Below are 27,151 nucleotides of genomic sequence, written 5' to 3' on the forward strand. Positions count from 1 at the left end.
TATTACAAAAATGGAAACAAGTCCAAACAAAGTTGACAATGCCTCAAACTGTTACTTGATACTCATTGAGCTAGGATATGAATGATTCCATCTGTTGAAATAAATGCTGGAGCTCATACTGAATTCGACTTGGAGGTTCATTTGCCATTTTATTGTGAATTGACAGTTTTTAAGTTAGTTGACTCTGTGATGTTCAGACTGTTTTTGTAAGAAATGGGAATTAAAATATTAACTCAAATCCAAGGACCCTAGCCTAAACATTGGTAGGAAATATTAACTAGCCTACATCCATTATTTAACAGAAAATGTTTGTTCTTTATTTGTGGAGGGAGTAATAGAACAAAATGTCTGTGATCCAATAAATACTGGGAAACCTTGATGCTCTGCTGCCCGATAATGTCAATCTGATGAGCACACAGGACTTTGAAATTCTCTTTGGTCCATTGTTTCCAGTTTGCAAGTCATGTTGTTTTAGACTTGCGATTTTTCCTCTCCTCAGCTTGGAGAAATGACTCGCTCAGACATTATTCAATAATGTTGTTGAATAAATAGAATAATAATGTGATTCATTGTAGAAGTAAATGCCTAAATTGATTATCTATGACACAAAGGTAGTGGTCCAAGCCAAGTAGTGCTGTACTGATTTTAGAGGAATGGCAAAAGGGAGCCTAGATCCCTCTGGTAATAATCCTCTAGATCCAATGGCATTATTCAAGGAGGAATAGCTGAAGTGGCACAATGGTGTAGCAGGAAGTGCTGGTCGTGCAGAAGGTTTTGCTGCCTCACTGCTTCACTTACCCAGGTTCGATCCTGACCTCTGGTGCTGTCTATGTGGAGTTTGCACCTTCTCCCTGAGGCCATGTGGGTTTCCCCTGGGTTCGCTGGTTTACTCGGACGTGTAGGAGAGAAAAGATTACTGGGGAATAACTGCGGGAGTGGGATTGCTGGGTGCCAGCATAGACTCAATAGGCCAAATGGCCTCCTGTGTTGAGAGATGATAATGATGCGATAAAATAAACAGGACAGTTTTCTTCAAATTTCTGCTAAAACAGGTTATCATCATTATCTCCTCCCTCTCCCTTACCCTTTTATTCTGGCTTCTGCCCTCTTCCTTTCTAGTCCTGACGAAGGGTCTTGTCCCGAAACGTTGACAGTTCACTTCCCTCCATAGATGCTGCCCGACCTGCTGATTTCCTCCAGCATTTTGTGCATGTGTTGTATCATCATTATCTCTTTGTTTTTGTTTGTTTGTTTTGTAAGTCCATACTATTTGGAAATCAGCTGCTGCATTTCTGATATTACAGAAGTGACTATACTTCTTAAGTGCTTCATTCCCTGTCAAGGGATAGCACTGAATCTTGAAAAGGTGTTTTAACTTTCTGTAGCTGTGTCTTTATCCAGTGTATCAAATCTCTGATGATGCATTTCTCCAAATGAGCCACTTGGTTCAGTTCCACTATTTGCTGTTTAATACTTCAAGCATTGCCTTCTAAAGGATGTTATAGATTTTTCTTGAAACAATATTGGCAACAAAGAATTCCACATTCACATTCTTGTGGTAAAAGGATGAAAGAATTATGAAATAAGTTACCAATAGGAGTGATAAAACAAAAGCCACTGATTTATTTTTACAAAGGACAGGATGGGTTCTTTGGAGAACATGGAATACATAGCTCTTCAATCCAGAATCCCAGTGAGAAACTTATACAAGGGTTAGAAGATAAATCATTTAGACTTTGATCTTCTCTTACCCAAAACATGACCATATTCCGAACTCTTTAGTTGTACGAGAAGATATTAAACAGAATGGCCTATAGCCTCCTGAGTTTAGAAGGTTATGAGCTGATCTCATTGAAACATACTAAATTCTTAATGGGTTTGAAAGAGTAGGTGCAGAGTTGATATTTACCCCTGACTAGCATGTCTTGAACCAGGGGCTGCATTCCCAAAATAACTAAATGGCTATTCAAGATAAAGATGTGTAGCAATAAATGTGTAATAAAGATGTGTTTGACAGTCAGAGACTTCTTCCCAGGGTGACAATGGCTAACAATAGGGGGCATAATTTTAAGGTGATTCAAGGAAGATATAAGGGGGATGTTAGAGGTAAGTTTTTTACACAGAGAGTGGTGGGTGCATGGAACACACTGCCGGCAGAGGTTGTGGGGGCACATACATTAGGGACATTTAACAGAATCTTAGAGAGACACATGAATAATAGAAACATGGAGGGCTATGTGGAAGGGAAGGGTTAGATAGATCTTAGAGCGGGATAAAATGTCGGCGCAACATTGTGGGCCGAAGGGCCTGTACTACGCTGTAATGTTCTATGTTCTAATTTTTTCACCCAGAGAGTACTGAATCTTTGGAATTCTCTACCCAAGAAACTGGAGGCTCAGTTGCTAAGTATATTCAAGGCAGATTGATCGATTTTTAGATATTAAGGAAACTGAGGGATGTGCAATTAACATAAGAAAGTAATGCTAAGGTAAAAGATTGATCTTGCTGGATGCTGGAGCAGACAGGGGAAGCCAAATGGACACCTCCTGCTTATACTTCTCACACTCACATTAAATTCCATTGACACTCTCCAGTCCTCTAGCTACACGCCACATTCAATATTTGTGTCCAAAACTCTGAATAATAATGGTGCAGAGCTAACATCTGGAACAAAAGACGAGGAAATTGGGATATAACCAACTTGTACCTGATCTCACTCAATGCCCGAAATCCTTGACCCTTTGTATTGGTTCAACATGATCTTTGCTTGACTCGTCACTGCTCAGTAGTAGAGCCCCATCCCATCTAAATGAATGCAAAATGCATATTTTGTATAAGTATATTGTGCAAATTGCATCCAAACCTTCTGTGGTAGGCATAGAGTCTTACAATTACAGCACAAATACAGGCACTTTTGGTCCACCATGACTGGGCCAATCTTCAAGTATCCATCTACACTAATCCCATTTACTAGCACTTGGTCTGTAGCCTTCTATTTCCTTGGTTATTCAAGAGCTCATCCAGATACCTCTTAAATGTTGTTGAATGACTTCATCCATCACCTTCGGAAGGCATTGTATTCCAGATCACAGCCACCATCTGGGTGAAATTTCTTTTACCTCAGATTCCCTCTAACCCTCTTACTCCTCACCTTAAACCTATGCCCTCTGGTTTTAGACATGTCTGTTATGGGGAAAAGTTTCTCACTGTCCACCCTATCTATGATCCTCAGATCCCTTGGTTCAAATTTCTGATTCTGGGGTTTGAATTTACACATGCTTCAAAAGAGGTTGGCAAATGTATTCCCAATCTTGGACTTCTTTGTTACAATCATGTTCGCTAATTACTCATCAGAAATAAAGAATAAAGTGGTTTAAATTTGCCAAAAATTAGCAATGCTGTTTTATTTAGAAATTTAATGTAAATTGCAATTTATATTGCAGCAGAATCTCTTATCACTTTTCCTCCACTAATTGCTGCTTTGGTAAAGTTGTGTAATCCTGCAATCCCCTTGAAGAAGAACATATTACCTAAGGAATACAGTTCAAACCTGTCCATTTTAATCGGTCTGATGCTTGACAGCATTGATTTGAGGTGAATTCAGATCTAATCATCTCAGTGGACATTTGGGGTTATAACTGATCAAAGAATCGGGCAAAGTATTTGATTGATTTAATTTGCATATTTGTCTGATTTACTCTATGGCATTTAAAAGTGTTAAACGTGGAAGTTTAAAGTTGTCAGATCATTTCTTTGAACCTTATTAGGACTTGTTGGTTAGAGCTTTGTTGGAGGAATTATTCAGTAATCATTGTTTCCTCTTTTAAACATGAAAATAGTTTTTATCTGTTATAAACCAGGTACTCACTATAATTAAAATTCAAACCCCAGTCCCATGCATCTGTTTTATTTATGCTGAATAAATTTGAGATGAAATATCCTAGGCAAGTGTAACATTTTAAGACAGATGTGGGACATGATTCACCAAGTGTTCTACTCAGATCCTAAATGCCGGAACCATTTCAATCCAAAGAGTATCTAAATCTGTATGTTGTTTGAAGCCAATGAGAAGCAAAATGAAACAATTATTTTGTAACTTGGCTAATGGGCCAGATCTTCCAAGGAATCTTGGATCATAAAGTTTTACCATTCTTGAAAAAATTACTGTGAATAATCAAAAAGTCAGGCAGTATCTGTGGAGGGAGAAACTTAGTTAACTTTTCAATAGATAACTCTTCCAGTCTGATGAGAGTTCATTGACCTGACATGTGCACTCTGCTTTGTTCTGCACTGAAGCTCCCAGAACTATTATTGTTTACCCTGGCAGGGTTTTTGACAGAGAATGTGAATTGCAGGAGGGAGCAGATGCAGCTGCCAAAGTAGCTTATCAGATTTGCACCACAGGAAGGCAATCTCTGACAACAGACATTCAAATTAATTAGCTATGGTTCAGTATAATAATCATGAGAAAATATACATCAAAGCAGTCTTAATTCAAACAATATGCATTTCTAAGTAATTAGATTTACAAATAAATAATTTTAATTTAAGGCATAATCTGGAAAATTATAAGCCTTGCTTTGATTTTTACTGAATGCATTTTAACCTGTTCAGTTTGGAATTGCATGTACTGCAGTAAGATTTTACCTGGTCTGAGCATTTGATAATTCAAGTCATGAAGGCAGAGATTATTTAAATTTATGTAATTTACCTGTGATCCGTTGAGCTGAATGGAAGCATGACAATTATAAGTACGTGGTTCCTCTGTAATTGCTCTGTATTTTCACTGTGGTGTTTATATTTAACAAAATGAACAGTGTTGTAAACTATTTTTTTCCACTGGGGCATGGTCTTAAAATGAGAAATCAATAACTCAATTCAAAGTGAAATGTTGGGTCTCAGGTACCTCAATGTGTTGGCATAACTGGCATTTAATTAAAATACTAGCTGTTGCTTGGTAATTAGAAATTGTACAAATACAGCTTTATAGTCAGGAATAGATTATTGGACATTCAGCAAAACCCAATTATCCCCAGCCAAAAGTCTTGAAATTTTACAAAATCCAGGCTAAGAAGAGTGCAGAATAAAAATAAAGCTGTTGGAACTCTACAGCAGATGAAAGGTTATCAACATGCAACATTAACTCTGGTTTTCTCTCCACAGATGCTGTCTGACCTGCCAGATATTTATCACATTTTCTGTTTACATTTCAGTTTTCTAGCACCTGCAGTATTTTAGAAAACATAGGAACATAGAAAAACTACAGCACAATTCAGGCCCTTTGGCCCACAAAGCTGTGCCAAACATGTCCCTACCCTAGAAATTACTAGGCTTATCCATAGCCCTCTATTTTACTCAGCTCCATGTACCTATCTAACAGCCTCTTGAAAGACCCTATCGTATCCACCTCCACCACCGTTTCCGGCAGCCCATTCCACACACTCACCCTCTCTGAGTAAAAAACTTACCCCTGGCATCTCCTCTATGTCTACTCTCCAGCACCTTAAACCTGTGTCCTCTTGTGGCCACCAATTCAGCCCTGGGGAAAAGCCTCTGTCTATCTATCCTATCAATACCTCTCATCATCTTATACACCTCTATCAGGTCCCCCCTCATCCTCCGTCTCTCCAAGGAGAAAAGGCCGAGTTCCCTCAACCTGCTTTCATAAGGCATGCTCCGCATTCCAGGCAGCATCCTTGTAAATCTCCTCTGCACCCTCCCTATGGCTTCCACATCTTTCCTGTAGTGAGGCGACCAGAACTGAGCACAATACTCCAAGTGGGGTCTGACCAGGGACCTATATAGCTGCAACAATACCTCTCGGCTCCTAAATTCAATTCCCCGATTGATGAAGGACAATACACCATATGCCTTCTTAACCACAGAGTCAACCTGCGCAGCCGCTTTGAGCGTCCTATGGACTCGGACCCCAAGATCCCTCTGATCCTCCACACTGCCAAGAGTCCTATCATTAATACTATATTCCGCCAACATATTTGACCTACCAAAATGAACCACTTCACACTTATCTGGGTTGAACTGCATCTGCCACTTCTCAGCCCAACTCTGCATCCTATCTATGTCCCTCTGTAACCTCTGACAGCCCTCCAAACTATCCACGACAGCCCTCCAAACTATCCACAACACCCCCAACCTTCGTGTCATCCGCAAACTTAGTAACCCACCCCTCCACTTCCTCATCCAGGTCATTTATAAAAATCACAAAGGGTAAGGGTCCCAGTACAGATCCCTGAGGTACACCACTGGTCACCGACCTCCACTCAGAATATGACCCTTCAACAACCACCCTTTGCCTTCTGTGGGCCAGCCAGTTCTGGATCCACACTGCAATGTCCCCTTGGATCCCATGTCTCCTCACCTTCTCCTTAAGCCTCGCATGGGGTACCGTAACAAACGCCTTGCTGAAATCCATATACACTACATCTATTGCTCTCCCTTCATCAATGTGCTTAGTCACATCCTAAAAAAATTCAATCAGGCTCGTAAGACAGGACCTGCCCTTGACAAAGCCATGCTGACTATTCCTAATCATATTACACCTCTCCAAATGTTCATAAATCCTGCCTCTCAGGATCTTCTCCATCAGCTTACCAACCACTGAGGTAAGACTCACTGGCCTATAATTTCCTGGGCTATCCCTACTCCCCTTCTTGAATAAGGGAGCAACATCCGCAACCCTCCAATCTTCTGGAACCTCTCCCGTCTCCATCGACGATGCAAAAATCATCATCAGAGGCTCCGCAATCTTCTACCTTGCCTCCCACAGCAACCTGGGGTACATCTCATCTGGTCCCGGCAACTTATCTAACTTAATGCTTTCCAAAAGTTTCAGCACCACCTCTTTCCTAATATCTACATGCTCAAGCTTTTCAGGCTGCTGCAAGTCCCCACTACAATCCCCCAGATCTTTTTCCATGGTGAATACTGACGTAAAGTATTCATTAAATACCTCCGCTATTTCTTCCGGATCCATACACACTTTCCCACTGCTGCACTTGATAGGCCCTATCCTTTCGCATCTCATCCTCTTACTCTTCACATACTTGTAGAACGCCTTGGGGTTTTCCTTAATCCTGCCCGCCAAGGCCTTCTCATGCCCCCTTCTGGCTCTCCTAATCTCTTTCTTAAGTTCCTTCCTTTTAGCCTTGTACTCCTCCAGATCTCTAACATTACCTAGCTCTCTGTACCTTTTGTATGCTTTTCTTTTCCTTTTGACTAGATTTATTACAGCCTTTGTACACCACGGTTCTTGTATCCTCTTGTGACTCCCCTGTCTCATCGGAACATGTCTATGCAGAGCTCCACACAAATACCCCCTGAATATTTGCCACATATCTTCTGTACTTTCCCCAGAGAACATCTGTTCCCTATTTAATCTTCCAATTTCCTACCTGAGAGCCTCATAATTCCCTTTACTCCAAGTAAACACCTTTCTAGTCTGTCTGTTCCTATCCCTCTCCAGTGCTAACGTAAAGGAGATAGAATTATGATCACTATCACCAAAATGTTCACCCACTGAGAGATGTGACACCTGACCAGGTTCATTTCCCAATATCAAATCAAGCACAGCCTCTCCTCTTGTAGGTCTATCTACATACTGTGTCAAGAACCCTTCCTGAACACACCTAACAAACTCCACCCCATCTAAACCCCTCACTGTCTGGAGATGCCAATCGATGTTTGGGAAATTAAAATCCCCCATCATGACAACTCTGTTATTCTCACACCTTTCCAGGATCTGCTTCCCTATCTGCTCCTCAATAACCCTGTCACTATCGGGCGGCCTGTAAAAAACACCCAGCAAAGTTATCGACCCCTTCCTGTTCCTAACCTCCACCCACAGAGACTCCGTAGGCAATCCCTCCACAACGTCCACCTTTTCCGCAGCCGTGACACTATCTCTGATCAACAGTGCCACTCCCCCACCTCTCTTGCCTCCCTCCCTGTCCTTCCTGAAACATCTAAAATCCGGCACTTGAATCAACCATTCCAGCCCCGGAGCCATCCAAGTCTCCGTAATGGCCACCACATCATAGCTCCAAGTATCGATCCAAGCTCTAAGCTCATCCGCCTTGTTCACAACACTCCTTGCGTTAAAATAGACACATCTCAAGCCTGTCTGAACACGTCCCTTCTCTATCACCTGCCTATGGTACTTACTCCTAGCCTCCTCTATTTGAGAGCCAAACACCTCTTCCCCAGTCTCTTCAGTACGGATCCCACCCCCCAACGATTCTAGTTTAAACTCCCCCCAGTAGCCTTAGCAAACCTCCCCGCTAGTATGTTGGTCCCCCTGGGATTCAAGTGCAACCCGTCCTCTTTGAACAGGTCACACCTGCCCCAAAAGAGGCCCCAATGATCCAGAAAACTGAATCCCTGATCCTTACTCCAATCCCTCAACCACGCATTTAACCACCTCCTCATTCTGTTCCTATATCCACTGTCGCTTAGCACAGGCAGTAATCTGGAAATTACTACCTTTCAGGTCCTGCTTCTCAACTTCCTTCCTAATTCTCTATAGTCTCTTTTCAGGACCTCATTCCTTTCCCTACCTATGTCGTCGGTACCAATATGTACCACGACCTCTGGCTGTTCTCCCTCCCCCTTCAGGATATCTTGGACGCGATCTGAAACATCCCGGACCCTGGCACCTGGGAGGCAAACCACCTTCTGAGTTTCTTTCCTGCGTCCACAGAATCACTTGTCTGCCCACCTAACTATAGAGTCCCCTATCACTAGTGCCCTCCTCTCTCCTTCCCTACCCTTCTGAGCCACAGGGCCGGGCTCTGTGCCAGAGACACTGCCACTGTTGCTTCCCCCAGGTAGGCTGTCTCCCCCAACAGTACTCAAGAAGGAGTACTTATTATCAAGAGGTACAGCCACAGGGGTACTCTCTAGTACCTGACTTTTCGCCTTCCCCTTTCCCTTCCCCCTCCTGACTGTGACCCAATTGCCTGATTCCGATATTCCCGGTGTGACCACCTGCCTATAACTCCTCTCTATCACCTCCTCATTCTCCCTGATCAGACTAAGGTCATCGAGCTGCATCTCCAGTTCCCTAACACGGTCCCTCAGGAGCTGCAGCTCGACACACCGGGTGCAGATGTAGCCCTCCCGGAGGCAGGGAGACTCCGGGAACTCCCACATCTGACACCGAGTGCAGGAAACCGCACTCATACCCCTTCCTTAACTCAAGTCACCTACCTTTCCTTGCCCCTTTACGCCTAAGCCCCTTGAGCCAACGCCCAGAACACTCTGCTACCTCTCACTCCACTGCCCGCTCCGACGCTGCCAGATGGATATGGCAGTTGGCTTTTTAAACTGCCCGCGCCACGCCTGCGCAGTCCAGCCTCCACTCTACCACTTAAAACTTTTATAACCCTTATAAAAGTACCTTATAAAAACACTAACCCTGATAAATTGCAACCCTATTAAAAACTAAGCCTTATACTTAAAACCCTAATAAAAAAGATGATAAAGAAAAACTTATCTGCTATTTTGCCTTAGTTCCAGTTTGGAATATTGCAGAATCATATTTTTCACCCTGCAGGTGATATATTCAAAATAATTATGAGCTTATGTCTTTCTTTTTCAATCTTTTTATTAGTATTCAGATGAATACAGATTAATATATAACATCAATGTTTGTACATATAATACAAAGAGATCAGGAAAACAATCATGGCGTAGATAATCATAAAGAACAATAAAATATAAAAAGTCTGTAGATCCAATGATCTCTTAGTAAATGAATATAATATAAAAGAAAGGAAAGAAAAAGATTTATTGTGTAAATAAAAAAAAGAAAGAAAGTCCCCAAATCAATAAGAAATTATAAGCAATATATCAAACCAAACTAATCTAAACAGAAGAATTTCAAAAACAAACAAAAAAAGACTGGACTAAAATTTCTCAGTAGAAACAGAGCAATATTATGTCGTCAACTCCGTTCCTCTAAGTTAGAAAGTTATTGAAAGGAGATCTACATCATGTGAAAATATTGAATAAATGGACTCCAAATATCCTCAAATTTAAGCAAAGGATCAACAGTACCAATCCTAATTTTTTCCAAGTTTAAATATGATATAGTTTGAGAGAACCATTGAAAAGTAGTAGGGGGCATTGGATCCTTCCATCTTAAGCAAATTGGATCATTTGGCAATTAATGTAACAAAGGCAATCATACGGTTAGCGGAAGCAGATAAATGGCCAGACTCTATCCTTGGTAATCCAAAAATTGCAGTGATAGGGTGAGGTTGTAAATCAATCTTCAATACATTTGAAATAATGTTAAAAATGTCTTTCCAATATTTTTCCAAAAGAGGACAGGACCAAAACATATGTGTCAAAGAAGCCACATTCGATTTACATCTGTCACATATAGGATTTATATGGTGATAAAAACGAGCCAGCTTATCTTTTGACATGTGGGTCCTGTGAACTACCTTAAACTGTATCAAAGAGTGTCTGGCACACATTGAAGATGTATTAACTAAATTAAGAATTTTCTTCCAAGTCTCTGTAGGTAAAGATGTCTGAAGTTCACTTTCCCATTCATTCTTGATTTTGTCCAGTGGTTCTGCACGTATTTTCATAATTAAATCATAGATTATTGCTATCAAGCCCTTCTGATAAGGATTAAGACCTAAAATTTTTTCCGTAATTTCAGTTTTGTAAAGTGTCAGAAAAGAGGGTATAGTAGCTTTTAAAAAATTTCTAATCTGCAAATATCGAAAAAAGTGTGATCTAGGCAAATTGTATTTGTTAGACAATTGTTCAAAAGATGAAAAACAGTTATCAATAAATAAATCACGAAAACATACTTCCATGTGGAAAAAGCTGAGTCAACTCTGGATGGATGAAAGAAAAAATTAGGTTGAATGGGACTTGACAGGTTAAATTTATTCAATCCAAAAAATTTACAAAATTAAAACCATATTCGTATTGTATGTTTAACAATTGGGTTAATCATATGTTTAGTTAATTTGGTAAGTACAAAAGGGAGTGAAGCTTCTAAATTAGAAACTAATGAAAATTCAAGTACTGATTGGTGCTCAAGGTGTACCCATTTGGGGCATTGATTTACATCTGAATCTTGTATCCAAAAAATTAAATATCTGATATTAATTGCCCAATAATATAATCTAAAGTTAGGCAGGGCCATACCACCACACTTTTTTAGTTTTTATAAATATTTCTTACTTAACCTTGGGATTTTATTCTGCCAAATATGTGAAATAATTTTAGAATCAATAGTGTCAAAAAAAGATTTTGGGATGAAAGTTGGAATCACTTGAAATAAATGTAAAAATTTTGGTAAAATATTCATCTTAACCGCATTAATTTGGCCTACCAATGATAAAGACAGTGGGGAGCATTTAGTAAATAATTGTTTAACATGGTCAATTAAAGGCAATAGATTAATTTTAAATAAGTCCTTATGTTTCTTGGTAAACTTAACACCTAAATACATAAAATAGTCAGTTACCAATCTAAAAGGTAATTGCCTATAAATTGGGGTTTGCATATTTAATGGAAAAAATTTGCTCTTATTAAGATTTAATCTATAGCCAGAAAAAACACTAAACTGATCTAGTAGTGATAGTACTGCGGGGATAGATTCCTCTGGATTAGAAATATCAAGTAACAGGTCATCTGCATAAAGAGATATCTTATGAATCTTCTGTCCGTGAGTAATGCCACATATATTTGAAGAGTCCCAGAGTGCAATAGCCAAGGGTTCTAAAGCAATATCAAATAATAAAGGGCTTAATGGGCAACCTTGTCTAGTATCTCGAAAAAGCCTAAACAAAGTAGATCTTTGATTATTAGTAAGTATTGAAGCCATAGGTATATAATAAATCATTTTAATTGCAGATATAAATTTAGGGCTAAAATTAAATTTTTGAACTGTAATGAATAGATATTCCCATTCGAGTCTGTCAAATGCCTTTTCAGCATCTAGTGAAACAACACATTCTGGAATTTGGGATGAAGGGGTATATATAATATTCATTAATCTCCTCATATTAAAACGTAAATAACAATTCTGAATAAATCCTATCTGGTCTTCAGAGATAATTTGTGGAAGAACTTTTTCCAACCTAAAGGCCAATATTTTGGAAAATATTTTTGAATCTGCATTTAGTAAAGAAGTAGGTCTATAAGATGCACAATCAGTGGGATATTTATCCTTTTTAAGAATTAAAGTAATAGTTGCTTCATAGAAAGATTGTGGTAGTTTACCTACTGATAGGGCATCTTTAAAAATTTTGGTTAACCAGGGAACAAGAATATCAGAAAAGGATTTAAAAAATTCAGCTGTATATCTGTCAGGGCCAGGTGCTTTACCCGAGTTCATTGAAAATATTACTTTCTTTATTTCTTCCTCCGAAATGGGAGCATCTAATGTAAAATGTTCATTTAAAGTTAATTGGGGAATCTTCAGATCTCTTAAAAACTCATGCATTAATGTAGGATCCTCAGGGGATTCTGATTGGTATAAAGAAGAATAAAATTCTTGTAAGGATTTGTTAATTTGAACCTGATCTATCGTGTAGGTACCATCTGGTTTACGAATCTTATTAATCTGACATTTAGATAAAGTAGCTTTCAATCGGTTGGCCAATACTTTACCAGATTTGTCACCATGTATATAAAATTGACTTTTGTGTTTAAGTAGTAGATGTTCAATTGAAGATGTTAGTAATAAACTATGTTGTAATTGGAGTTCTGTTCTCTTTTTAAAAAGCTCCAGATTAGGAGTATCAGAATATTTTTTATCGATTTCCTTAATCTTGTCTGCTAATATACGTATTTCATTATTAGTTCGTTTTTTCAATCCAGTGGAATAGGAAATGATTTGACCACGGATATATGCTTTAAAAGTATCCCATATTATCCCACTGGAGATTTCTTCAGTAAAATTAGTTAAAAAGAAAAATAAAATCTGTTCTTTAATAAATTGGACGAAATCTAAGTCTGGTAATAGAGAAGGGTTAAATCACCATTGTCTGACAACAAAGGGTACATCTGGTAATTTAATTGATAATCTCAGTGGTCCATGATCAGAAATGGCAATTGCATCATATTTACAGTCCATAGTAAGTGGAGCTAGTCTACCATCAAAAAAAAAATCAATCCTCGAGTAATTATGGTAGACATGAGAAAAGAATGAAAATTCTTTATCATGTGGGTGTAGAAATCTCCAAACATCTAAAATTACTGATTCGACTAAGAAGGAATTAATAAAGACAGTGGATTTGTTTGGAAGTGCAGGATTTGACACAGATCTATCCATCGAAGGGTTTAGACAGCAGTTAAAATCTCCACCCATAATCACAGTGTATTCACTTAAATTAGGAAAAAATGCAAACAGATGTTTAAAAAATTCAGGGTGATCTACATTGGGTGCATAAACATTAACCATAACAACTTTTTTATTATGAAGTAGACCAGTAATTAATAAAAATCTACCATTTGGGTCTGATATTGTCTCATGATGGACAAACGAAATTGAGGAGTCTATAAAAATAGAAACTCCTTTCACCTTTGCTTGTGAATTTGAATGGAACTGTTGACCCCTCCAAAATCTAAAAAAACGTTGATTATCTTTCTTCCTGATGTGAGTCTCCTAAATGAAAATGATCTGAGCATTTAATCTATGAAAAACTTTAAAGATCTTCTTGCGCTTAATGGGATTGTTTAAGCTATTAACATTCCATGAAATAAAATCAATAGTCTTATCCATTTTAACAGATTAAAAAACATATGGTATGTAAAGGGTTAATCTTGGTATATGCGAGTCTCACCAGCAGGAAGAAGTAAAAAAAAGTTCAAAGAGGAAGCAGATATGGCGACAATTTAGAAAAAATTGTAGTTTAGCCCAGAAGAATAAAAACCTAAAAACAGCCCCACCCCGCCTCCCCCAACAGCCCAAAAACTGGCCAATAGACAGCCAGAAAGCTACCCTCTAATTGAACTAACCCCAGTTCTATTGGTGGCAGTAGTCCAAATTGAAAAATATATAAACCACCCATGTTTAGTCTAAAGGTAAACAACATAATCCAAACAAAGATATCGAACTCACAACATAGTTGTGGGATTGAAACAGAGCCAAAGGGCGTTAACAGTCGACATTTAAAAAATACAGTTTAATAATTATTTTGAAAAGAAAGCAAATGATCAGTCATTTTGTTAAATTCTTAATTATTATTAAAACAAAACATTAAAAATATTAAAAGGAAAAAGAAAGGTTTAAATCTAAAAATTAATTGGATAATAAAGCAAGTAGGTAGTAAATCAAAGGAAAAACACTGTGTCTCTTCTGCATTTCTTAGCTTCTAAAATTAAAAGCTAGTTCAAAAGAAATTCCTCGGCCTCTTGGATGGATTTAAACCATTTGCGAGATTTATCAGGTAGTGTAATTCTTAACCTTGCTGGGAATAATAATGCAGGATGATAATTCCTTTGATGAGTTTAGTCCAAGTGTTATTCCAGTAGTATTGGAAGGATGCTAACTATAGTCGACATCTAAAATGATTATAGCACAGTGTATATTGTCATCTCAGTCGTACTATAACAATGGTATAAATTATGCTCTGACCAATACATGGTAGTTTCAGTTTAAATTTTCTTTTAATTGCTATTTGCTTTGAAGAGTACTTTTTCAAAGCAATCTACATGTATTGTTTTATCTTGGTGAAGCTTTGATTAACAAATCCCTTCAGTGATGTATAACTTTCATTAATTCTCTAAAATATCAATTTCCTTCATGAAATCTGATTATTATTTTTTATTCTCTTACACTTAACAAGCAAAATGGACACTTTATCACAGTTCCTGCTGATCTGGAGTTCCCCTTGAGTTTCTCCTCTGGTCCCTTCTCTCTTGAATAATATTCTGGGTGCCAAAGATTCCCCCAGGTATCATGTGAAATTTCTCAATGAAAGAGCAAGTAGGGCCTGTTCTCTACAGAGTTTAGAATAATGGAATCTTTTTACTGAAACATAAGATTCTGGGGATGGGTGGAAGCACTGGGAATTGTCAGGATAAATGCTGAGAGGAACTTACCCTTGATGAGGGAATGTAGAACAAAGAGCAGGACAAAAGAATGTCCATTTAAGAGTGAGGTGAGGAGGAATTTGCTTTATTGGAGATGGTGAATCTTTGGAAATCTGTACCCAACAAGTTAGGAATGCTGACTTATTAAGTATATTCCAGACTGAGGTAGATTTTGGGTTTATGGGAGAATCAAGGGTTATGGGGATTTTTAAAAAATTTATTCATTCAAACGAAATGGACAACAATGGCAGTGCCAACATTTGCCCTTGAACGGAGGAAGCATTTAAGAGTCCCCACAGTGGTAAGTCTGGAGTCAAAAATAGGTCAGTTCAAATAAGGACAGCAAATTTCCTTCCCTGAAGGACATTAGTAAACCACTTGTAATTTTACGACAATCCAATAGCTTTATGCCAAAATTACTGTGACCAGCTTTTGCCAATTTTCAAATTTGTTTAATTAGTTAAATTTAAAATCACCAACTGCCTTGGCAGATTTCAAACTCACGAATGTGGGTTAATGCTGCTGAACTAATCCAGTGACTGGACGCAGACTGGGCGACTGCTCCGCCGAGCACCTGCGCTCCGTCCGCCGTGGCTGTCTGGATCTCCCAGTTGCCAGCCATTTTAATTCTGCTCCCCATTCCCACACTGACATGTCTGTCCTCAGCCTCCTCTACTGCCAAGAGGCTAAATGCAAACTAGAGGAAGAGCACCTCAGATTCTGCCTGGGTAACCTCCAACCCGGTGGCATCAGCACTGAATCCTCCAACTTCCAGTAACTGCTCCCCCTCTGTCCCTTTTCTCTCCCCTCCTGATCTACCTGGCCCCCATCACCCTATCTCTTTCCTCTTCCCCACCATCTCCATCTGCCCATCGCCCACGTGCTCCTCCCACTGGTTCCCTTCCCCTACTTCCCATCTGCCGTCCCACCTCCCTCCCTTTATTCCATGCTCCACCTTTCTCTCCCACCAGATTTCACCATCTTCAGCTCTGTTTCACGTCCACGTATCATCTCCCAGCTTCTGGCACTATTCCCGCTCACCCCTCCCCCATCTGCCTATCATCCGCCCCACCCCCCTCACCTGGATCCACCTATAGTCAGTGAGCTCTTACTCTATCCCTTCCCATCACCTTTTTATACTAGCTGTCTCCTCTCTGCCTTTCAGTCCAGATGAAGGGTCTTGACCCATAAATGTCAACTGTCCATTTCCCTCCATATGTGCTGCCTGTCCTGTTGAGTTCCTCCAGCAATTTATGCGTTGCTCCAGTAACATAGACACCCATGAGATCATAGCATCAGGCAGGAAAGTGGAGTCCAGTGATCAGATCAGCCTTGATCTTGATGAATGGCAGCTAAGGCTTGAGAAGAGTCCTCTGATCTGGTGTATTGTGTTCTGATTGTGTGAGCCTGCAAGCTAATTGTTGAGTGGTTTAAGGAGAAACAAGCTCTCAGTGAAGCCATGTGTTGTCCACACATACAGTGGATCGCACAGCAAGAATATAATTGAAACTTTTGGTGGTAAGTCTATAAAACCTGCCAATTTACAAAGGAAAGACAAAAGTAATTGACGCCCAGCTTCATTAAACTGAATACCAAATGTTTCCATTTTGAGACATTAAAGCTCGCTGTCATTAATGAACTGCAACTCTCATAAGGAGACCTTATAACTTGCTCGCTGCGAGAGAATAAAAAAGTGTGCAAGTTTCATGAAGGAGATTACCATTGAGGGAAATTAACATTGGGACTGGGTAATTCAAGTCTTTTAAGAATAATCCATTCTCACCACAGGCGACATTAAATCTCTCCTTTTGATATTATTTGAGCTTTGACTTTTATGTTGACTATAATGAAGATTTCTTGCAGTATGCAGCTTCTAGCTGCCAATCTGATGAGAAATCTTAAAATCAATTTAAAGATTTAAAGACTTCAAGCCAAATTAAACTGAATATTTAGACATAGGTTCTATTGAAAGCTATTCACAAAGGGTTGTAGGATTTAACACACAAACTTCAGCATATGAAGGACTGGAAAAGACTATCTGTCAAATTTATCATCTCCCAAAGTGTTATGGTGTAATTTATAACATACAGACTCCCCTATCCCTTCCTTGACTATTGAACGGTTCCTTTATACAATGAGGTGGACTATGACCTCACGATCTACCTTGTTGTGACCTTGCACCTTATTGCACTGCACTTTCTCTGAAGCTGTGACACTTTACTCTGTACTGTTACTGTTTTTACCTGTACTACATCAATGCACTCTGTACTAACTCAATGTAACTGCACTGTGTAATGAATTGACCTGTACGATCGGTTTGTAAGACAAGCTTTTCACTGTACCTCGGTACAAGTGACAATAATAAACCAATACCAATACCACCCCACCAACCAGTCTCCTAAGAGGAGGAAGAGTCGCAGCAGGGGAGCCATTTTAAAGGTGGGATGTTACTTTCTAATTCTTGATGATAACCAAACAAGTTCCAGCAGAGTACAGTAACTGGAGACTCATGAACATTGGCTTCAAGGTCAGAGTTACTCTGAAAGGCTGTGTGTGCACTGTGCCTCCTTTTTTGCTTCAACCCATTTTTGCATTATTGATGATTCTCAGAGTGAGCTGGTAGCACTTACTTCCTCTTCAGTGAAAGTATACTCCACCTAGTACACTCCAGTCCATACAAGTGATGTCCAGAAATAAGCTGTCTTAGTTTCCAGAATCAGATGGAATTGCCATATCTGGACGAGTACGAATAATTAACTCAATAATTTACCTGTGTTGTTTTTGAAGTAATACTAGCTACAGCCAGGAACATATCCACTTTTGAAGGATTGCAGAGAATCTCCATATTGCAAAACCCAGGAACTTTATTCCATTGGTCAGCCACTCCCCAAAAGTTGAATTTAGTGAAATTAAGGAAACTGTAAAATAGTAGTTAAATTATTTAGCAATTTTAAACTACTCTCACTGTGCATACTAGTATTCAGTGAGATAATGTACTCACATGCAGAAAATCCTAAATCAAAGTAACCATGATTGTTTATTTCAAAGCTTAATATTTTTCTTGCATCCTCTCTTGATGGTTATTAATTCCACACTGATGCACCCTCACATGGGGACCCTGCATCTTCATGTTCATCACCGAGGCTCAGACATCAGCATGAGAGCATCCAGCTGAGCCCAGTACACAGCTGCATGTTTTTTTTTTTCGGTTTTGCTAGATAGTACTCTTGGAGACTGGGCAGATTTCCCCATTCGTTCCTAACACACTGGAAGATAATTGTGGTGCTATTGCTACAACTCTGTTGAGGTCAAGTATGTTCCAGGGAATGTACCTTGGTTATTCCAGTCTATCTTAACAAAGATAATAATCCAAAATTCAAAAACTGTAGATGCTGGAAATCTGACATAAAAGCAGGAAATGCTCAGCAGGTCAGACAGCATCATCCAAGAGAGAAATGGAGTTAATCTTTCCAGTTGATGACCTTTCCTCAAAGTTGACAGGCCATCGACTTTATGGGCATACCAGGCCTATCTAATGGGGTAAAGAGAGAGAAAGGGAAAGGAGATTGAACTACGATTTGGTGTACAATGTTACTGCGTCAAGATCAATTGTAATGGGAGGCTTAGAATTGTAATGGGAGGCTTGATCTTGAAGCAGTGACAACTGTGACTTCATACTCTAAGCATCTGTATAAAGATCTCGCCTTTTATTAAACTAATTTTGCAAGAGCTTAGTTTGTTCGAAGCCTATCTCTTCCCAACTAATACAGATGTTTTTTTTACACACAAATCTAATTATAGGTATGTACATGTATTTTTTTAATAAAAAAGCATTATTTATCTAGTATAAGGTGAAATATTTTCAAAAGGCAGCATTCTGACACTAGTGTCATTGCTGCTAAAATATTTTCCAATATAGTGGTTGGCAGATAGCAAAAAATATTGCAGAAACTGAATATTTGTTCTTGCATGATCTATCATTAATTTTCAATGCCTCTACATGATTCCTAGTTACGCTTTGCTCTACTTGGTTGCTATAAAGCCAGGGATTCAAAAAAAAAGCTGCCAAATAAAACTCCCTTAAAGGAGAAAAGAGTAATTCATTACCCTTGATAATTCAGCAATCATTTCAGTAGACTCATATTTATTTTGTTGTCCCCATATGATTCCAATGGCCATCTGCTTATAAACAGTAATAGTGCATGTAATTTACTTGCATGAGTTGCTCTTGATTTTTCATTTCACACAAAACAGTAAAGTGATACAACACACCAGGAATTTTACATGATGCATTTAATTAAAACTGATAGTGGTGGTAACTGGTTTTGATGCATTGTAGGTAGACTTGTACTCAAAGATCTGTGAAATTTAACATTATTTTCATTTCATTTTTATATCTACAATGTCATTGGTACAAACAGCATCCAATGCAATGTTCTCCTGCAGTCACATGGGACAAATAGAAGCATGAGGATGTGCATTGAAGTAAGGTGATAGTTGAGAAAACATACTCAATAAATGGAACAGTGAGAAGTGTAGAGGATCAGAAGGATGTTACAAATTTTGGAAGGTAGCAGGGCGGGTAGAGAAAGTGGTTAAAAAATGAACACTGCGGTCCTGTGACATTTCACCAGGATGTTGCCTGGGATGAAGCGATTCAGTTATGAGGAGAGACTGGAGTGGAGGAGGTTAAGAGGGGACATCTGGGTGCTCCGGTTTCCTCCCACATTCCAACGATGTACGGGTTAGGAAGTTGTGGGCATGTAATGTTGGCGCTGGAAGTGTGGCGACATTTGCGGGCTGCCCCCCAGAACACTCTACGCAAAAGATGCATTTCACTGTGTTTCGATGCACATGTGACTGATAAAGATATCTTACCTGATTGATGTACAGAAAATTATGAAGGGTATAGATAGGCTGCAGGCTACCATATCAGAGGTAGATAAAACTGGAGGACATAGATTTAGGCTAAGGGGTTAAGAGATTTCGAAGGGACCTTAGGGGATCTTTCTCACCCAGAGAGTGATAAGTGGAACAATAAACAATGTTGGAAGAGCTCAGTGAGTCAAGCAGCATCAGTGGAGGCAAAAGGTGTATGTCGTAAGTACCTGGAATGCAGTGCCTGAGAGAGTGGGGGAAGCAGAGTCACTGACAGCACGAAGAAGTGTTTATATGAGCACTTGAATCACCTAGGCATGAAAGGCTGTGGGCCAAGTCCTGGAAGATAGGATTAATGCAGATAGGTGCCCAATTGTTGGACAGAGTGAGCCATTTGACCTGTTTGATTCTATGACTATATTTCAATTTCTAATGTTTTAGTGGGATATGAATCCAGATCTACAGATATGGCAGTCAGTGTGGACTGAGCAATCCAGCGAATTATGCATGTGGACCTAGGATATTTATTGGGTTGAATCTTGCTGATTATTGTTGCCAGTACCAAGGGAACCGTCAGTGTTGGGCCACTCCGATTACATCAGTCCTGGATATTCAAGGACCCATTGTAAATCGAGGGTGGGTTAAGCAACAGATGCCTGCGAATCTGGACTCAGACAGTGGAATCGTGTCTCACTGAGATTCCCCTGCTTTACACTTCAGATTCTGCCTCTCTGATCCTGGACCAATCAGACCTGATGAAGGATCAGAGGCCCCATTAATTTCAATGAGGATTCTCAGTCTGATAAGCAGCAAAGATAGTTCTTAGTATTTCAATGTGTTTTATTTAATTTATTTTTTAGATTTTATAAATACCAAAAGGCTGTTGTTTTTACCCAACTGTGGAAACATTTAGGAAGTGTTTAAAAAATAAAGACACCAGCGTTATTCCTGCCAAAGGCTGTCAGAGCATTCAAGGGGCAGAGCCTCAGCAGTAAGTCACCTGACGTCCACTTGTCATTGAGGCCTTGCTACACTTTGCTGGATCTCTTCTGGGTACAAAGGGTCAGCTCGATTGGCTCACTGAACTTGGCTCAATTACCATGTGGACAGGCAGGTGCAGACCCTAGTCACCAAGGTCCGAGTAGTGGGCAGCATGAAGATGTAATGGAAATCCATATCTCTGGCATGATATGTGGATAAAGCACCTCCAAAGACAAGGTTGTTGTTGTACATTCATTGCCCCATTGCTGGCCAAATTTTGCAGGACACATATTGAATAAGTAAATCATATTCTCAAAGCAAAAGCATTGTTAGAGACAGTGCCCATCGTCAATCATAGTCCGCACCTGTCTGGAGTTAGTTGAGCAAATGCCATGTACAACACTCACAAAGTACAGAGGGAGTTTTAGATTTCTATCAATGATGTGGATTAGTTCCGCAGCTGCACTACCTGAAACTCCTCTTAGGAGACCTAACAGTTCCTGCATGCTTCCTTGTATCGGCACTGATTTGATATTTATTGCTGCCATTCAAAGCTTACCTTTTTGTTGAGAGACAATAATTCGATGTTTATGCACATTGAAGTTTTTCCTATTCATTATTTCTGTATCCATAGAATAATATGTTTTTTTTGGTTTCAGGTGATGTCTTACATGGAAAGATCACCTGCTGCAAGAATAGAAAGGATCCTCGATCATTAATTATAACAATATTTATTAACAACACAAAGCAAACATACAGTCTTCAGTGAAGTTCTGTTGTCTGCCTCCACAAGGTCTGCTTCCACCTGTTCATTTTGTTACGACAGATTTTGCACTCAACATGTGTGATAATTGAACATCCATTTTTCATATCCAAATGAAGTATAATCTAAAAGATTCTATGATTTTCAATTTACTTTTCATGAATAAAGCAAATGAATAACTTGAATGTTGTGTGTCAGTCATGGGCCAGTTTGTAAATATCAAATTAATACATCCCATTGATTACATTATCGATAATAGAATTCTTCAATGCTATTTGGAGGCATTTTGCAATAATGAAGAATATAGTGAATGCAGAAAAAAGTTTTTCATACTGGCTACTGGATAATTGTTTCCCTCATCTTCTTCTGAGTGACCCTTATAAATTCAGCTCCTTTTGTAAGCCACATCAGAGAATGACTGACTTATGAATACAAAACAGAATCACAGGTTATGAAAATCAAAACTCTGTTTATTCTGGAAATGTGGAACAAAAACAGAAAATGCTGGAAACACTCAGCATCAGTGGAAAGGGAAGAAAATCATGTTCTAGGTCAAAGACCATTCAGACTTTGGTTAGCAGTTCGGGTCAAAAACATTCATCAGAACGGGATAGGATAACCACTTTGCAGAAAACCTGCATTCAGTCAACAGGGTGACACTGAGTTTCCAGTTGCCTGCCATTGTACTTCTCCACCCCACTCCCACGCTGCCCTATCTGTCAGTGGCTTCATACACTCTTGTAATGAAGCCCAACCTAAGCTTGAGGAGCAGCACCTCTTCTTCCCTCTGGGCATGTTGCAGCCTTCTGGACTTTTTTCACAGATGCTGCCTGATCTGCTGGGTATTTTCTGATTTTGGTTCAAATTCGCAAGCTAATTTATAGCCAAGGTGACTGCATGGGAAATATCCTTCAAGTAAGGGTAGTAATGCTTTGTGTGTAACAATAACTGGACAACTTAGCAATGATGCTGCCAACTTAATCTGCATGCAAAGTCTATTTTTATGAAAGTTTAATGGTGCTGTGAGTTCCACAGTTTTATCTCCATCACATCTGAGTCACACTTTATTTAAAACTGTTATGTAAACAGACGCATTAACAAATTGAAGATGCATCTGTTAGCAAAGGAGATTAGTCTAAGACCATGTGAGCCCACTTGAGTTTAGATTTATTTTTCTTCAAAGGGAGAAGTTTGTAAAACTAAATGATTCTGGCTCTGGTAATTATTCATCCTTTGGACTAAGGACTTAAAGAAACAGGGACTGGTGCAAAAGAGGTCATTGCTTTCAGTCACAAATGGCAATTTGTGGTTTCTGATTTGCTTCCACATGGGGTAGAAGGAAGCGCATGCTGGGTATGTATATAAGGAAATCAGGATTCCCTCTGCCAAACCACCTACCCTCCCCACATATAAACCTCTGACATTCCCCTCAAATATACACACCAAATATAAATATCTCTGAATCACTGTCAACATTTCTATATTGTTGGGAATAATAGCACAGTATTAACAAGTAATCCAACGGCCAAGACTAAAGATCTGGGAAGATACTCAGATCCTGCCAAGTGGTTGAGAAATTTAATTTTAGTGAATGTAACAACCAGCATTTTTAAGGAAAGAATAGCGCCTGCAGTAGTAAACTTCAAAGTCTGAAATGTAAACATTTGATTCACTGATGCCTTTTAGGGAAGAAAATCTAGCATCCTTACCCACCTTGGCCTACATGTGACTCTCGACCCACAGCACAACTTCACTCGTCCCTCAGAAATGGCCCAGCATGTCATTCATTTGTACTGCATTTGTATGAGTCACCATCTCCTAATGTTGTGGAAGGGCCAGGGGACCATTAAACACAGATCTTGCCAGTCTGAGGATAAAAACAAAATGTATTATTTGGGTAGCTTTAAGAATACATCTTACTAGATAGAAAATATTTTGATCGAATTGCTCAGAGTGAAGCAAAAATATGCATTAATTGAAGTTGTTACTATAAAACAGTATAAAGCCTAAGTCCTATCATTACCTTCATTCTATTTCCACTTTATGCCTTTCCACAAACAGAAGTTAGCATATTTGGATACAAATTGGGTGTTGCTTTTGCTGGAATATAAGCATGGCCAAGGGAACATAACCAACTAAATATTCATGATAATAGAAAAACACACTGCAGGAGCTCTGTAATGTCTGTGTATTGAACACTATTGCAGTCTCATTATACAGGAGCTTTCTGAGTGATGGTAGCCGCATTTAGTCTTTTAAGTGTCTTCATTATAAAAGACATTGCATTTTAATAAAGTTCCACTGCAGTGCTAGAGTCACATAGGGAGTTCCTGCAGTGAACTTGTCAGATCACAAGAGAAGCCAAATAGAGCTGTGTAATAGTCTCTCAAAATACCCATTCTGAGTTTTTATTATGACTCTATTGAAATTAGTATAAGGAGTTGGTAAAAAGAAACCAGAGCAAATATGACAGTGGAAAGAATTTTCATGCATGATTATGCTCTTGGCACCATCACTTCTTAGAGATCATCAGTTGAAAATAATCTGTTTCAAAAGATGAGAACAGAAGTCTGATGTAATTTTAGTTTTATGCTGGAATTCAGCACTATCACTTCTGTCTTTTCTGAGTGTACAGTTTAACATTAACCGGGTCATGCTTGAACTAGACCTGTGCTTATTTAATGCAATTCAGGTGTGCTGTCTATTTAAGTACTGCAATCGCCCATCTTCTTACAAAGCCTAATTCTGCCTTGAAGCTAATGCTAGAAATGCACTGTGTTAGAAATGGATTGGTCTCTGCCATGGTTTTCGCCCTCCTCTTCTACTGATGAACTATCAACATATATGGAAATTATTTTCATGGAATTAAAGTACCACTCTCTGTTCCTTGCAATGTATCCCAGCATGAGCAGGTATCATCAGGAACAATTTGATAAAGGGAGAAATCAAAGCAGAAAATTGATAGGAGGAAAAAAATTGTAAACATGAATTTTTTGCAAACCCTTGATTATCTCTTCTGTTGTCGCAATGTTTGATAAGCAGTACATTTCTGGGGATAATGGCCTCTCGAGCTGTGTGATTCTATGATGTCTGAGAACAATGTAAATAGGCTGCAGCTGTTATGCATCGAAGCTTTCTCACTGCATGTGTGCAGCATTGCTCACCAACCTTCAACTTGTGGTGCTTCTCGACATTTAGTAAAGAGCTTGTCTTTTCCATAAAGGGAGATTGAAAGGATGCTCCGGTATGTTGTATCTGCATGAATGAACAGTTCACGATTTCTGAATTTGACAGCAATGTACTACATATTTGAAGTCACTATAAGTTCAGCCTTGTAGCCAGTGTGACAGTGGTTGTAAGGCTCTCAGGTTTCGACTTAAACTGGAAAAAATTATTATTAATTAGTATAATAGATTTGTTAAACTCAGTTTGAGATTAAGATAAGGTATCTTTATTAGTCACATGTACATTGAAACACACAGTGAAATGCATCTTCCGCATGGAGTGTTCTGGGGGCAGCCCACAAGTGTCACCACGCTTCCGCTGCCAACATAGCGTGCCCACAACTTCCTAACCCGTACATCTTTAGGATGTGGGAGGAAACCGGAGCACCCGGAGGAAACCCACGCAGACACGGGGAGAACATACAAACTCCTTACAGACAGTGGCCGGAATTGAACCCGGGTCATTGGGGCTGTAATAGCATTACGCTAACCGCTACACCACCGTGCCTGCCCAATGTCCTTCGGTGTTAATCCTTCAATGTTTAGCATCTGACAAAATGGATTTTGATACGTGGAAGCAGTGCCACAGGTGAGGTTGTAGCATTCATTTACTAGAATGAGGGTCCACATAATTATCATGTGACTACATATCAGGCAGTAAAGGTACATTCTGTAGAGTGCATAGACCCAGTCTGCTTAACCTCTCCTCACAGGACAATTTCCACATCCTAGGAATCAATCTGGTGGAATCAATCAATCAATCAACAATTTCTGAGTTGTGCTCCTAATGAACTTTGGTGATTAACTGTGGTGCCTTTGTAGAAAGTATATTCTACACCATGGTGTGTCAGTGGTTAAGAAAGTAAAATTTTTGTGCTAGTGGATGGGATGCCAGTCAAGCAGGCTGTTTTGTCTTTGAGGATGTCAAGTATTTTGGATGAGTACAGACAAGTGAACATGCACCTGTGCCTTGCAGTTTGTGGAAAGGCTTCAGTGAATCAGCAGGGTGAGTCACTCACTGCAGGATACCCAACCTCAGACTTATTGTAAACTCAGTATTTGTATAGCTGGTGCAGGTAAACTTCTGGTTGATGGTATCCCCAAAATAGTTTATTCTGGTGAACTCAACAAAAGGAATGTGTTGATTGTCAAGAGGAGGAGGTTAGACCCTTTCTGATTGGAAATGATCAGTGTATGAACCTGAATGTTACTTGTCACTTACCAGCCAATCAATGCTTGTATGTTGACGAGGCCTTGCTGAATTTAGGTATGGACTGCCTCTTTGATATCAGGAACAGTCTTCTCTAACCTCACATCTGTGCCCATGTTTTGACCAAGATTAAAATGATACTGGGTACGGGGGAAAAAAGCAAACTGAGGAGGTTATTGTTCAATGGATGTTTCCTCATAATAATGTTGCCCAAACCTTCTATCATTTTGCTGATAATTGCCACCTCATCTGCAAACTTGCCATTACTGTGTTTTCCTATCTATTGTGGACAGGACAAAACTGGGCAATTTCCTGTGGTGGTTAAGTGATTAAAACTGTAATTTTCTCTGGTGCTCATGTATATAAAGGTACAAAAAAGGTGTAACTGCCTGAACTGAAGGTGTATTTTTTTATATAGATAAAGATTGCAGAATTCTCTGGGTACTTTTAAATAACTGGTGTAATGCTTTGAATTGAAGCCTAGTATGTTCCTTTCCCTGGGGCATTTTTTGATTTATTTTTAATTGACTAGACCAATAGTTGATGTCATCCATGTGTCTTTAATGGGCTACAAATGTTTTTTGTAATTATTTAATGGTTTCTCGTCATTGTCCCCATGTGTATTGGAAATACTGTTTATAACTTACAACAAAAGCAGCAAGAATGACCAGTTATCAAGCCTAGTGCCCGCTATCCTGTCAGCTTCAGGTCCACATGGACTGCTTACCTTACAAGGTATGCCATTTTTGTCATCAAACAGCACTGGGACAACCGTTAATAACCAAATCACATCTCCTGGGGGTACAAAAGACCTTGCCAGTAGATTTGCTGGGATGTTTGATGAATGTTATCCCAATTTTGTTTCAAGCCAGAACTAGCGTGAACAATTACAAGGTGAAGAATGAATAATGGATCTATTTGTTTTGATTATATAAAATTGCAAGATATTAGAGATAAAAGCAATGACTTGATTGCTAAAATTCTTTGCACACCCTTGGTGTATACCAAAGC

General features: G+C 39.2%; 1 protein-coding gene across 2 annotated transcripts in view; it reads left to right on the forward strand.

Annotated features, from left to right (window-relative positions):
* The window catches only part of prmt3 (protein arginine methyltransferase 3), a 179,955-nt gene extending 158,070 nt beyond the window's left edge, over positions 1 to 21,885 (forward strand). For both annotated transcript variants that reach the window (XM_052029301.1, XM_052029300.1), the window contains exon 16: positions 21,603 to 21,885. In XM_052029301.1, coding sequence (XP_051885261.1) covers positions 21,603 to 21,712 — 110 coding nt within the window. In that variant the 3' untranslated portion in view covers positions 21,713 to 21,885. The remainder of the gene's footprint in view (positions 1 to 21,602) is intronic.
* The last annotated feature ends 5,266 nt before the right edge of the window (positions 21,886 to 27,151 follow it).

This window comes from Pristis pectinata, chromosome 14 (genome assembly GCF_009764475.1).
Source record: "Pristis pectinata isolate sPriPec2 chromosome 14, sPriPec2.1.pri, whole genome shotgun sequence".
NCBI classification, from domain to species: domain Eukaryota; kingdom Metazoa; phylum Chordata; class Chondrichthyes; order Rhinopristiformes; family Pristidae; genus Pristis; species Pristis pectinata.